Source organism: Bufo bufo, chromosome 2 (genome assembly GCF_905171765.1).
Source record: "Bufo bufo chromosome 2, aBufBuf1.1, whole genome shotgun sequence".
In the NCBI taxonomy this organism is placed as follows: Eukaryota; Metazoa; Chordata; class Amphibia; order Anura; family Bufonidae; genus Bufo; species Bufo bufo.
The window spans coordinates 38,057,490-38,072,768 of NC_053390.1; the positions used below are offsets into that span (position 1 = coordinate 38,057,490).

General features: G+C 42.4%; 1 protein-coding gene across 5 annotated transcripts in view; it reads left to right on the plus strand.

Moving 5' to 3' along the window:
- The window catches only part of FYB1 (FYN binding protein 1), a 126,097-nt gene that overhangs the window by 106,561 nt on the left and 4,257 nt on the right, over positions 1 to 15,279 (plus strand). For 3 of the 5 annotated variants that reach the window (XM_040420945.1, XM_040420944.1, XM_040420943.1), the window contains exons 7-15: positions 442 to 565; positions 995 to 1,151; positions 3,012 to 3,150; positions 5,658 to 5,680; positions 5,877 to 5,946; positions 8,533 to 8,664; positions 11,501 to 11,517; positions 13,505 to 13,565; positions 14,886 to 14,982. In XM_040420945.1, coding sequence (XP_040276879.1) covers positions 442 to 565; positions 995 to 1,151; positions 3,012 to 3,150; positions 5,658 to 5,680; positions 5,877 to 5,946; positions 8,533 to 8,664; positions 11,501 to 11,517; positions 13,505 to 13,565; positions 14,886 to 14,982 — 820 coding nt within the window. Of the gene's footprint in view, positions 1 to 441; positions 566 to 994; positions 1,152 to 3,011; positions 3,151 to 5,657; positions 5,681 to 5,876; positions 5,947 to 8,532; positions 8,665 to 11,500; positions 11,518 to 13,504; positions 13,566 to 14,885; positions 14,983 to 15,279 lie in introns of those variants that run through there. The other 2 variants (XM_040420947.1, XM_040420946.1) reach the window with 2 other exon arrangements.

Sequence of the window (15,279 nt, forward strand, 5' to 3'; positions counted from 1 at the left end):
TGAGCTCCCTCTAGTGGTGGCTGTATATATCTGTATGCAGTAATCTCCTGAGCTCCCTCTAGTGGTGACTGTATATATCTGTATGCAGTAATCTCCTGAGCTCCCTCTAGTGGTGACTGTATATATCTGTATGCAGTAATCTCCTGAGCTCCCTCTAGGGGTGGTTGTATATATCTGTATGCAGTAATCTCCTGAGCTCCCTCTAGTGGTGGTTGTATATATCTGTATACAGTAATCTCCTGAGCTCCCTCTAGTGGTGGTTGTATATATCTGTATGCAGTAATCTCCTGAGCTCCCTCTGGTCAAAACCACAGTCTCTACAAGTAAAGTGTAATATAAATGCCCAATAATCAGTATCCATAGCACTTCTGTATAGAGATCATAAGAGTGATCCTTCAGGCTACATATTTGCAATTCATTAATGTGAGATTTTCCTTCCAGTGCTCAGTACAAGAGAGAGCAAGAAGAGAAGAATGAGAAAAAGAGGAAGAAAAAGCTGGAGCAAGCTAAGCGGGAACAAAAAGAAAAGGAAAAGAAGGAGCAGGAGCTAACAAAAAGGTTCCGGGTATGTCCTAATATCCCATGTGAGTGGCATAGACACATACAGCGCAGGGCACAAGACGTCAGGGCCAGGCGTGACTATGCTTTCACTGCCTGGCCTGTCAGTCAAAGAGGTGGGGGGTGCGGCATAGCGCAGCCTCTGGGTGCAACAGCACTGCCCTCATTGCACCAAGGGGGCCAAACCCCTTGCAGCTTAGGTCAGCTCGTATTATACAGCGCCCCCGGCTGCACTCTGCTGTATTTACATCAGATTTCTAGAATAGTGACAGTAGAAGAGAACCAAACTTCCAGAATACACATCAGTGAGGCGGGGTGGGCACCGGAGACCACAGGTTTGTGGATACAATTTGCCCTCCCGGTTATCTAGGATCGATTCACCTGAACCACGTGGAGACTTCCACCTGATGTAATATGGCTCCTGCTTTTCCTGTAGCTAACTGAGAAGATAGAAGTCATTCACCAGGCCCAGGCCAACATGGACTATAAAGGCAGCAAAAATGAACTCAGTTTCAGAAATGGAGATCAGATTGAAATCATACGAGTGACTGACAATCCAGAAGGAAAATGGCTCGGCAGAATGAAAGGAAATTGTGAGTATCTATCAGATCATTAATATTCCCCCATCTCATAGGTAAAAGTCTTAGGGCCCTTGAGGATTGGGACAATTATTAGGGATGACATGCCACCGAACATAAAATCTCAGCACATAAAATCAGGATTTCTCAGTAACACATGGCTGTACGCAGGGATCTGCTGCTGGCACATAATGGATCTGCTCGGGGATGAACAATCGTAGTAGTGATCATTCATCCTCATACAAGGGGGAGGATTACTGCATGGAATTACAGCTGAATAAGTGAGCAATGATCGGATCAGGAATTGAAGATTTGTTCCCGATGATTGCCCTTAGGATTGGGCCATGTAAACGGGCCCTTGCATAACCTGAGTCATAGCAGAAGTGGTCAACAAGACCCCAACAAGTAGTCAGGAAGTAAGAATACAGCACAATTCTCTGGGATCACAAAAAAAAAAATTGCTTTGTGATGAATTACTTCGTCACAAAGCGCATTGAGTTATAAATAGTGGGTGCAATGATGGGGAACGGCCATTGCACTGGCCCGTCATTGTAACCGTCAGATTCTGAGTTCATACATGATCGCGGCATCTGATTTAAATAACAGTAAAATAAAAAAATAAAAAATCATATACTTACCTGATCCATTTGCTCGCGACGGGCCGGCCACCGCCATCTTGCTTCAACATCTGGCGCAAAATCTCGCGTGCGAGATCTTCAAGCAAGATGGCGGTGGACTGCCCGTCGTGAGCAAATGGATCAGGTAAGTATGTTTTTGTTTTTTGTTTTTACACCATTTCTGGTTAAATCGATTTTGTTCATGCTTCTTTTCTTTCCTTTTCTCCTTTCTTTTCTTCCCCTTCCTTCCTTATTTCTTTCTTTTTCTATCCCTCTTTTTTTTTCTCTCTCCCTCTTTTACCTCAATCCTTCCTTCCTGCTAACCATTCTTTTTTCCTCTTTCCCCTCTCGTCCATTATTTTCTGCCTTCCATCTGTACCTTACTTTCTTTTCCGCCTTCCTCTTTATTTCACTCTTCCTCTCTTTTTTTTCTTCCTTCCTCTCTTCCTCCCTTCTCCCATTTCTTCCTCTCTCCTTGGTTTCTTCACCTCTCCCTCCAGCCATTACTGTTCCCTCTTCTATTTACCTTGCCTCCCTTCTTTACACTCTCCTTCTTGTCCACTCTCTCGTACTGTATTTCCTTTCACACTCCCTACCTTCCTTTCCATTCCTCCTTCTTTCTTTCCTCTTTCATCTCTCTCATTTCCTTTTATCCTTGCCTATTCTTTCCCTTGTCCTCATCCCTTCCATCCTTTATTCCCCTCACTATCCTTTAATTTATTCTTTCCCTCCATTCATTTCTTCCTCCTTCCATTTTCTTTCCTTTCTTCCTCTCTCCTTCATTTCCTTTTCATCCTTCTTTTCCCTGTCATCTTTATTTTTCTTTCTACTTCCCTTTCTTTTTTTTCCCCTCTCTTCATCCTTTTTTTTCTCCTTTCCTTATTTCCTTTCCTCCATCCTCTTTCCTTTCACTCACACTCATTTCGTCCCTTCCTTTTTCTCCATTCTTCCTTTGCTTATTTCTTCCTTCTCCTCTCTCATTTCATTTCATCCATTCTTCCTCTTTCCTGTTTTTTCTCTTCTTCCTTCTTAATTTTCTTCCTACCTTCCTTCTTCCCTTCCTTCCCAATTTTCTTCCTTCCGCATTCCCTTAATTCCTTTTTGCCCCTCCCTTCTTGTTTTTGTTTTATTCTGTACCCGCACAATTTGGAGACTTTATAATTGTAAAGTGAGAAATGAGATGGTTTTCAAAAATCAGACAAACAGATCTGATTTCATCAGTGATGCAGATTTTGACTTTTTCTTCTATTTTTTTTAGATGGATATATAAAAACTGCAATGGTGAAAGTAGATTATGACTCGCTACCAAGAAAGAATCCAAAACTGCGCGCTCCAGTGAATATAGAGAGTGACCAGGATATCTATGATGACGTCGGGGAACAGGACTCCGTCAGCAAGTAGGAGACACATTTATTTCCCTTTCATGTGAAAATAAAAACTATTTTGTTGAGACATATTTCATAAATGTGAGACTGATAAAACTGATCTGAGTGGGTAAACGTACAACACTAGACTTATAGACACAAGAGGATGACAGGGAGGATAGACTAGACCGAGAGACAGGAAAATGAAGGGAAGAAAAGTGCTAGGTCAGAATGCAGGAGAAGCAAGGGGAGGATGATACAAGATGGCTGAGAAAGGACGGAGGGGAAAGGAATAGAGATGGAAAATCATCCTGGAAAATGAACATTAGTGTCTAAACCGTCCTAGACTTACCTGGCCAGTCATAAATAAGAACTTACCTGTTGGAAACGCGTAAATTGAACCAGGACCTGTGAAGTTTTATTGCCGTCTTTGTATCACTGAAAATAAGGAAAATATCACTCAAGAAAGAAGCGGTGCCGGAAAATCCTTCTTTGCCTAATTCACTTCTCAACCTAGACCACCAGGACTATTTTCATTAACCACATTATCTCCACAGATCACCTGACCTATATTAATTTACCCCTTCATCCTAGACCATCAGGACTATGTTGATTAAGGCCTTATTCACACGTGACTGTTTTGATCAGTGATTTCCATCAGTGATTGTGAGCCAAAAGCAGGATTGGAGCCTCCATAGACGTAAGGTATAAGGGGAAGATCTGCACATGTTCTGTGGTTAGAGCCGCACCTGGTTTTGGCTCAAAATCACTGATGGAAATCACTGATCAAACACTGACGTGTGAATGAGGCATAATGCTTAATCACTTTGTCACCATAAACTATAAGTCCTATATTAACTAACTCCTCTGTCAGCCTAAACTGCCAGGACTATTTTAGTTATACAGTGAGAAACAGAAGTATTTAACAATTTTTTGCAAGTTCTCCCACTTAGAAATCATGGAGGGGTCTGAAATTCACATCGTAGGTGCATTCCCACTCTGAGAGACAGAATTTAAAAACTAAATTCAGGAAATCACATTGTATGATTTTTAAAGAATGTATTTGTCTTGCACTGCTGAACATAAGTATTTGAACACCAGAGAAAATCAGTGTTAATATTTGGTACAGAAGCCTTTGTTTGCAGTTCCAGAGGTCAGACGTTTCCTGTAGTTCTTGACCAGGTTTGCACACACTGCAGCAGGGATTTTGTCCCACTCCTCCACACAGATCTCCTCTACATCTGTCAGGTTTCGGGGCTGTCGCTGAGCAACACAGAGTTTCAGCTCCCTCCAAAGATGTTCTATTGGATTTAGGTCTGGAGACTGGCTAGGCCATTCCAGAACCTTGATATGCTTCTTATGGAGCCACTCCTTGGTTATCCTGGATGTGTGCTTCGGGTCGTTGTCATGTTGGAAGACCCAGCCACGACCCATCTTCAATGCTCTGACTGAGGGAAGGAGGTTGTTGCTCACAAATCTCACCAAAAAAATGGACCCATTCATCCTCTCCTTAATACAGTGCAGTCATCCTGCCCCCTTCGCAGAAAAGCACCCCCAAAGCATGATGTTACCACCCCCATGCTTCACAGTAGGGATGGTGTTCTTGGGATGCAACTCATCCTTCTTTTTCCTCCAAATACGACGAGTGAAGTTTAGACCAAAAAGTTCTACTTTGGTCTCATCTGACGACATGACTTTCTCCCATGCCTCCTCTGGATCATCCAGATGGTCATTGGCAAACTTCAGACGGGCCTGGACATGTGATGACTTGAGCAGGGGAACCTTCCGTGCAATGCATGATTTGAAACCATGACGGCGTAGTGTTCTACCGACGGTGACCTTTGAAACTGTGGTCCCAGCTCTCTTCATGTCCTTGACCAGCTCCTCCCTTGTAGTTCTGGGCTGATTCCTCACCTTTCTTATCATCAGTGATACCCCACGAGGTGAGATCTTGCATGGAGCCCCAGTCCGAGGGAGACTGACAGTCGTCTTTAGCCTCTTCCATTTTCTAACAATTGCTCCAACAGTTGATCTATTTTCACCAAGCTGCTTGGTAATTGCCCCGTAGCCCTTTCCAGCCTCGTGGAGGTCCACAATTTTGTCTCTGGTGTCTTTTGACAGCTCTTTGTTCTTGCCCATGGTAGTAGTTGGCGTCTGACTGACTGTAGGGTGGACAGGGGTATTTAAAGAGCTCAGACAGGTGCTACTAAGTTAGATTAATGAGTGGAGTAGAGGTGGACTTTTTAAAGGCACAGTAACAGGTCTTTGAGAGCCAGAATTCTTGCTGTTTCTCAGGTGTTCAAATACTTATGTTCAGCAGTGCAAGACAGAAATTCTTTAAAAATCATACACTGTGATTTCTGGATTTTTTATTTTAATTCTGTCTTTCAGAGTGGGAATGCACCTACAATGTGGATTTCAGACCCCTCCATGATTTCTAACTTGCAAAATCGCAGGGTGTTCAAATACTTCTGTCCCTCACTGTACATATTTATTCCAGTTTTACTATATAATTGTTCTTATATTTTTTTTTATTTCAGTACCAGCCTAGGTGGAAATTCATGTAAGTATGGACAACTATGCATCTATTTGTATTCGTACCCTCTGTTATATGTAACATAATGGCCTGAAGACATTACAGCTTTCAGCGCTATCATAGAGGCACAGTATTGCCTGCCCTTTTCTGGATTATATCAGCTTCTCAGAATGCTGGGTGACTACCTCTGTGAGAGACGTATACATATCATTTATTTCCATAGATTTCCCACCGCCGCCCAGTAATGATGAGGATGATATCTATGACGGTGTTGATGATGGTCCTCCTGACAGGTAGGTATCGGCCATTGGTACATTCCTTTGAATAGACAATGATTCGCTTTTGTAAAATTTACATTGTACACAATGTCATGCTCACCACTGGACATCTGTCAGAAGGGGGCGCTGCTTCACACAGCCCCTTGCTATGTGACCAAATAGATGGGTCCTAGTACCAACCGGAAGACCATAGTGTCCATTGACAAACAAGAAGACAATGAAGTAGTAGACAGGTATATAAATTAAAAGTAGTGCAAATTTAAATATACCTTGTGATTCAGTTCCTCACCATTAACAAGATATGCGCTTGCTGTCAGTTAATGAGAACACTGTTGGTTCTATTCAGAGGCAGTAATTTTGTCCATAGCTGGTCCTGCTCTAAGCTGAGAAGTGGAGACAGTTGTATCCAGTCTGGACAATGCTCTGTGAGCTAAACAGCCCGGACTCCAGACTGATACATTGTAACAAACTAGCACAGTTGTATCCAGTCTAGACAATGCTCTGTGAGCTAAACAGCCCGGACTCCAGACTGATACATTGTAACAAACTAGCACAGTTGTATCCAGTCTAGACAATGCTCTGTGAGCTAAACAGCCCGGACTCCAGACTGATACATTGTAACAAACTAGTACAGTTGTATCCAGTCTAGACAATGCTCTGTGAGCTAAACAGCCCGGACTCCAGACTGATACATTGTAACAAACTAGCACAGTTGTGTCCAGTCTAGACAATGCTCTGTGAGCTAAACAGCCCGGACTCCAGACTGATACATTGTAACAAACTAGCACAGTTGTATCCAGTGTAGACAATGCTCTGTGAGCTAAACAGCCCGGACTCCAGACTGATACATTGTAACAAACTAGCAGAGTTGTATCCAGTCCAGACAATGCTCTGTGAGCTAAACAGCCTGGACTCCAGACTGATACACTGTAACAAACTAGCACAGTTGTATCCAGTCTAGACAATGCTCTGTGAGCTAAACAGCCCGGACTCTAGACTGATACATTGTAACAAACTAGCACAATTGTATCCAGTCTAGACAATGCTCTGTGAGCTAAACAGCCCGGACTCCAGACTGATACATTGTAACAAACTAGCACAGTTGTATCCAGTCTAGACAATGCTCTGTGAGCTAAACAGCCCGGACTCCAGACTGATACATTGTAACAAACTAGCAGAGTTGTATCCAGTCTAGACAATGCTCTGTGAGCTAAACAGCCCGGACTCCAGACTGATACATTGTAACAAACTAGCACAGTTGTATCCAGTCTAGACAATGCACTGTGAGCTAAACAGCCTGGACTCCAGACTGATACATTGTAACAAACTAGCACAGTTGTATCCAGTCTAGACAATGCTCTGTGAGCTAAACAGCCCGGACTCCAGACTGATACATTGTAACAAACTAGCAGAGGGATTTGTGCAGCTACTGCTGATGGGTTTGCTACAATGTCTCAGTCTGGAGTCCAGGCTGTATATATCACAAGGCATTGTCTGGACTGGATACAATTGTATCCACTGAGAGCAGGACTAGTTACGGACAGATTTACTGCCTTTGAATGGAACCAACAGTGATCTCATTCACTGACTGCACAAACATAGCTTGAAAATGGTGAAGTAAAACATATAGTCTATTAGAAAATTGCAGAAATTTTCATGCATACAAGCTTTATTTCTATAATGTTGAAAACCCCCCTTTAAGTACCTCTGGCCACCTGTACTCATAGGGTGGTCACCTGAACAGGAAGGAACATAGTTACTAAACAACCTGAGCAGTCACAGCCTGCAGACTAGGGCTCATCTCTCCCATTGATGGTATATTATTAGGATATACCATCAATGTCAGATAGGTGCCTCTGTGACCCTATCTCCAGAACCTAGGGCCCCCAAAATGAAGGAGAGCACACCGTGCTATGGGTGCACTGAAAACAGCTCAGTGAGTGCAGGGGTGGATTGGCCATAGACCTTACAAGGAAAATTGCTGCCGGCAGTATTTTGTGATGGACTGTGGTTTTTGGCTCTGTTGGGGCGGTATAATGTGCCACAATATGGTATTGCTGGCCTTGCCTTCCATCAATTTGGACCCAACTACAAAACGGGGCCACTTTTAGTATTTTTTCCAGGGCCACTTTAAGTTCCCAGTCCGCCCCTGAGTGAGTGCCATTAGCTATTTTCGGAAGCCTCATAGCAGTGATTGTAGAGTGCGCCATGCAAGTGTGACCAGTGCTCCATTCACTGCTATGGGACTGCCGGAAATAGCTGAGCCAGTGCTCGGGAACTTTCGGAACTCCCATGCATGGCTGCTCTCTGTTCACTTCGTTCTGGAGATAGGAGCGGGTCTCAGAGGTGGGACCTGCACCTGTCTGACATTGACGCCATACCCTAGCAATATGCCATCAAGATGGGAATACCCCTTTAACAAAAGGTCAGATGAAAGGATTCTGTGCAGATCTCACATATTAGTCATTCTGCGTGCATGCAGTAAAATAGCGAAGATGGGCGGTAAACGCTAGAAGGGCGCAGGACGTATTCAGGGTTCCTGTACTTTTACCACGTCACTCACATTCTGTCTTTCTGAACTGAACGGTGCACAATGCAAAGCTCTGTACCGCAGGAGGAAGAGAAAAGCGGCACAACGCTGTGGAATATCTTTAGGAGGAGGAAGGGGACTGAGAACAAAAAGAAACCTGTACAGGACAAAAACGAACCAGAAGATATTGAAGAAGACGAACTGTAAGAGTATAAAAGCTCTGCTAACGGCCAGTGCCCAGCACTAACGCACTGGTGTAACCCGCCCAGCAGGGCCCAATCAACCCACACCAATCTGCTATTAATCACGTGCTTACCTATTAATCATATAAGCTTCCTGTAACTAACATGGTAGGTGTCAAATTTTTATTGGGGCCCGGAAACCTTAAAGGAGTTGTCCCAACTGGACCAATAGGTGTACGTTCCACCTCTGGACCCTCAAGAACGGTGCCACTGCATGAATGGAGACGACAATGCTCGGCGTTCACTCCATTGACTGCTATGACACTCCTGAAAATGGCCCATAGCAGTGAACGGAGAAAGCTGTGCATGCGCTGTGCCCTCTTCATTGACTTTGGAGGCCACGTTCTTGAGATAGGTGCAGGTCTCACTTGTGTGACCCACCACTATCAGACATAATGGGACAACCCCTTTAAGCCTGGTGCCTCCATTGAGGTCAGTGAGCGCCTGGACAGTGTGGCAGGCATTTTGGCATTTGAGGTGAGTATATCAGAAAGATTTTTTCTGCTATTTTGCTGATTTTAAGTCACTTTTGGAATTAGATTTGATTAAGAAACTGATTTTTTTTCTACGATGTCTACAGTAAATGCCACGTCCACCTTCACAACCAATTTGGTCATTGTCCCAATGCATCACAAGGATCAACTTTGCAATGCAATTAATCTTACACATCTTACAGGTTCATTTATCTACAGACCTATGTGTCTCCATGGCTACAGACTACAAACAAACCCTGTGTAGTTGGATCCTACAGTCATATTCTATTCCATTTGTCCCCTATTTCTTACCAATCTACCTAATGTATATTAGTATACAGTAGGAGACAGATAGACAGAAAAAAGAAGGACCGCAGGATCAGATTACACAGGGTTTGTTTGTAGTCTGTTACCATAGAGACACGTTAGTCTGTATAGGAACTGTAGACACTAAACAAGATTTGTAACTGTTTTAACGTGAATTCAATGAGTTGAGAAGAAATAGGTTTAAGCAGGCTAAGTGCTAAAAATATTTAGTAAGTATGATTAAATTATAAGGTAAAACAGACAAATCACATACATAATAAATAATAATCAATCACCTGTGGAATGAGGAGTTTGTGTATGTGATGTAACTATCCCTAACTCACTACATTACAAAGAATATAATAGATGGTGATATAATAATTAAAGGGAACAGAACCAATCAGTACTTAATTATGTAAAATACCCTTAAAGCACAGTAACCTATTGCGAAGTTGCTTCATTTTTTATTTAAGATGCAGAAAGAAAATAGTTGGTGAAGATGGACACAGGCATTAGGAATTTACCAGTCCTCCCAAATCACAACCTACTTCTATTCTCTGTGATTCTACTAACTGCTGTTTCCTTTCCTTGCATTGACAGTGACACCAATTTCACACTATTTAGATATATATTTATATGATTTTGCTTCTATTCTCTTCTTTAGTGTTGATTACTATGAATATCTGTGTAACTGATTTTATTAGTTTAATGCAGTTTAATTGTAAAAAAATCAGATATGATATGACATTTATTACGCCACAAAAAATATGATTAAAGGGGAAGTCTAGTATCGGCAAATAGATGCTATATTTTTTTGTATAATGAAAAGTGCTACAACATACAACCGGTACTTTAGACATCAATTTCTCACAGTTTTCAAGATCTCTGCTTGCATTGCTGGCTTCTTGCAAGACACAGCTCTGATAACTGGACTGTAAGGAGCTGTGCACCTGTGTGTCCATCACATGACTAGAAAAGATTATCATCCCTTGGATTAAAGGGACTGTGTTGACTGATAAACCAGACACAATGTCTTGTAGGTCTAGCTCATCTGAGTGTAATGATACCTTTCACTTAGCGATCTGTTGCTTCATTCTGGAGTAAAAGAGCTTTTTATCCATATGCAAATGAGCAGTTAAGTGCCCTGGGAGTGGACCAGGGCCACTCTCTCTGTGCACCCTTGCTCCTGTGTCTTCCTCTACTCTCTGCGCTCTCTCTTTCTTGGTTAACAGAGCCAGGCGGGATAACGATACAGGCCCTGTTAACCAAGAAGGAGACCAAGGGGCTGGCAGAGGAAGCAGGACGAGCAAGGATGCACAGAGTGGCTTGGGCTCGTCCTCGGTGCATTTAACTGCTCATTTACATATGCATTAAAAGTACATTTTCTGGAGAATGGAGCAACACATAACCGAGTTAAAGGTATCATTACAAGACATTGTGCCTGGTTCGTCAGTGAATTTATATGTGACCGTCCCCCTATAGCACAGATCTTAGAAATGGTGAGGAACTGATACAGAACGTGCATAGGAAAATTGCATAACTTTTCATTAAACAAAGAAAAATAATTATGTTCTAAAACTGGAAAATCCCTTTAAGCATACCGTAATTAACCATTTGAAACATTTCTGATATCGTTCATGCACATAGGTCTTGGTGTCCCCATATCACATGTAAGCCCCTGAGCTGTGCTCTCCACTGAAGTGACAGAGCTACATGGCAGCCACTACAGCCCGTATATCAGTGCATGGCCCCTCTCCTGTCCATGTGTCATGAAGATATAAGATCAGTGAGGCATGAGGCAGCAATCGCCTACTGTCTGTGTCATGTCACTAGCTCCAGATGACAGGATAAGACATTGCCTCAGCCATCAGAATCCCCCCCCCCCCCCCCCCCCCCGGCCATGCACACAGGTGATATGGACATAATAGGAAGATATTCTCAGAATGTCAGGAAATGCTTATTATTACAGAATTCTCTGAAATTAATAAATTAATATAAACCTTTCTATTTCTTCGCAGGGCAAATTCTACCTTTGGTAAGTAACCTTCATGTACAAAAAACAGTAGTTTAATAAATAGGGCTCAAAACCTGGAGGCTACAGGCCTATACTATGGACTCATGGGTCATCTCTATAAACGTTTATGGAACTAATAAAAAAAGACCTTTGTTAGATAGATAGATAGATAGATAGATAGATAGATAGATAGATAATTAGATAGATATATAGATATGAGATAGATAGACATTAGATAGATAGAAGATAATAATAATAATGATAATCTTAATTTATATACAGTTGCAAGATAAAGTATGTGAACCCTTTGGAATGATATGGATTTCTGCACAAATTGGTCATAAAATGTGATCTGATCTTCATCTAAGTCACAACAATAGACAATCACAGTCTGCTTAAACTAATAACACACAAAGAATTAAATGTTACCATGTTTTTATTGAACACACCATGTAAACATTCACAGTACAGGTGGATAAAGTATGTGCACCCCTAGACTAATGACATCTCCAAGAGCTAATTGGAGTGAGGTGTCAGCCAACTGGAGTCCAATCAATGAGATGAGATTGGAGGTGTTGGTTACAGCTGCCCTGCCCTATAAAAAACACACACCAGTTCTGGGTTTGCTTTTCACAAGAAGCATTGCCTGATGTGAATGATGCCTCGCACAAAAGAGCTCTCAGAAGACCTACGATTAAGAATTGTTGACTTGCATAAAGCTGGAAAGGGTTATAAAAGTATCTCCAAAAGCCTTGCTGTTCATCAGTCCACGGTAAGACATATTGTCTATAAATGGAGAAAGTTCAGCACTGCTGCTACTCTCCCTAGGAGTGGCCGTCCTGTAAAGATGACTGCAAGAGCACAGCGCAGACTGCTCAATGAGGTGAAGAAGAATCCTAGAGTGTCAGCTAAAGACTTACAAAAGTCTCTGGCATATGCTAACATCCCTGTTAGCGAATCTACGATACGTAAAACACTAAACAAGAATGGATTTCATGGGAGGATACCACAGAGGAAGCCACTGCTGTCCAAAAAAAACATTGCTGCACGTTTACAGTTTGCACAAGAGCACCTTGATGTTCCACAGCAGTACTGGCAAAATATTCTGTGGACAGATGAAACCAAAGTTGAGTTGTTTGGAAGAAACACACAACACTATGTGTGGAGAAAAAGAGGCACAGCACACCACCATCAAAACCTCATCCCAACTGTGAAGTATGGTAGTGGGGGCATCGTGGTTTGGGGCTGCTTTGCTGCGTCAGGGCCTGGACGGATTGCTATCATCGAAGGAAAAATTAATTCCCAAGTTTATCAAGACATTTTGCAGGAGAACTTAAGGCCATCTGTCCACCAGCTGAAGCTCAACAGAAGATGGGTGTTGCAACAGGACAACGACCCAAAGCATAGAAGTAAATCAACAACAGAATGGCTTAAACAGAAGAAAATACGCCTTCTGGAGTGGCCCAGTCAGAGTCCTGACCTCAACCCGATTGAGATGCTGTGGCATGACCTCAAGAAAGCGATTCACACCAGACATCCCAAGAATATTGCTGAACTGAAACAGTTCTGTAAAGAGGAATGGTCAAGAATTACTCCTGACCGTTGTGCACGTCTGATCTGCAACTACAGGAAACGTTTCGTTGAAGTTATTGCTGCCAAAGGAGGTTCAACCAGTTATTAAATCCAAGGGTTCACATACTTTTTCTACCTGCACTGTGGATGTTTACATGGTGTGTTCAATAAAAACATGGTAACATTTAATTCTTTGTGTGTTATTAGTTTCAGCAGACTGTGATTGTCTATTGTTGTGACTTAGATGAAGATCAGATCACATTTTATGACCAATTTGTGCAGAAATCCATATCATTCCAAAGGGTTCACATATTTTTTCTTGCAACTGTAGATATGAGATGGATAGACAGATAAATAGCTAATAGATAGGAGATGTATAGATAAAAGATAGATATTGCGAGGACTTAACATTTTATATTTTTTAATTTTTTTAAAGGAAGTGATGTTTATGATGATGTAGAGTCCTGTGATTTTCCACCTCCTCCAATAGAACTTGGGTAAGAAGTATATACATATCTACAAATAGGCATAATTTTATCATGTAACTATCTGTACCCACCACTAGAGGGAGCTCAAAAGCTTAGAGCATACAGATAAATACAGAAACTACAAAGGGGAGGTCAGGAGATTACTACATATAGATATATACAGCCACCACTAGAGGGAGCTCAGGAGATTACTGCATACAGATATATACAGCCACCACTAGAGGGAGCTCAGGAGATTACTGCATACAGATATATACAGCCACCACTAGAGGGAACTCAGGAGATTACTGCATACAGATATATACAGCCATCACTAGAGGGAGCTCAGGAGATTACTGCATACAGATATATACAGACATCACTAGAGGGAACTCAGGAGATTACTGCATTTAGATATATACAGCCACCACTAGAGGGAGCTCAGGAGATTACTGCATACAGATGTATACAGCCACCACTAGAGGGAGCTCAGGAGATTACTGCATACAGATATATACAGGCACCACAAGAGGGAACTCAGGAGATTACTACATACAGATATATACAGTCACCACTAGAGGGAGCTCAGGAGATTACTACATACAGATATATACAGTCACCACTAGAGGGAGATCAGGAGATTACTGCATACAGATATATACAGGCACCACTAGAGAGAGCTCAGGAGATTACTACATACAGATATATACAGCCACCACTAGAGGGAGTTCAGGAGATTACTGCATACAGATATATACAGCCACCACTAGAGGGAGCTCAGGAGATTACTGCATACAGATATATACATCCACCACTAGAGGGAGCTCAGGAGATTACTACATACAGATATATACAGCCATCACTAGAGGGAGCTCAGGAGATTACTACATACAGATATATACAGCCACCACTAGAGGGAGCTCAGGATATTACTACATACAGATATATACAGTCACCACTAGAGGGAGCTCAGGAGATTACTACATACAGATATATACAGTCACCACTAGAGGGAGCTCAGGAGATTACTGCATACAGATATATACAGTCACCACTAGAGGGATTGCAGGAGCCACCTGATACTGTAGATTTACCACCGGCAAATCTGAACAGAAAATCCACTGTGTGTGTATCAGAAGTATCCCCTAAGCCTGAACATATCCTTTTAATTTAAAGGGATTGTCCAGGAAGGATTACCAAAGCACAGCTGCTTTCTTTCAAAGAATATTTTCTACTGCATACTGCAAAAAAGTATATTGCCCCTAGGGGCTGCAGTCGGATGGCCATGTAGTGCATGAGCAGGGACATAATAACGACTACTTCGATGATCCTAGTTTGTACTTTTTTTAGGTTACCGGTAAAGCCTTCTAACCTTGGGAATTCTTTAGACCTCAAGGCAATAAAGAAACTCGAAAAAGAGGAGAAAGAATTCAGGAAAAAATTCAAGGTAATAGTTAAAGAGGTCCTGCTGCTGATCCTGACGGTCTGATTTAGTAAATTAAAAGGGCTCTCCAAGACCAGGAACCCCTTTTCAACTGGCCAGGTGAGGTTCATGGGTTAAAAAGACTCATCTGTGACCACCACTCTAGTTCCAGCGCCAGCTACCTTCTCCTCCGCTTCTGTTCCTCGCTGGACTGAAAGTGCGACATGGTCTCTACATCCACATAGCTGCAGCCGGCCAATCAACCTTTAGGGCCCCCTAGGGATCCAGGGCCCGGATGTGATTGCTACCTCTGCACCCCCT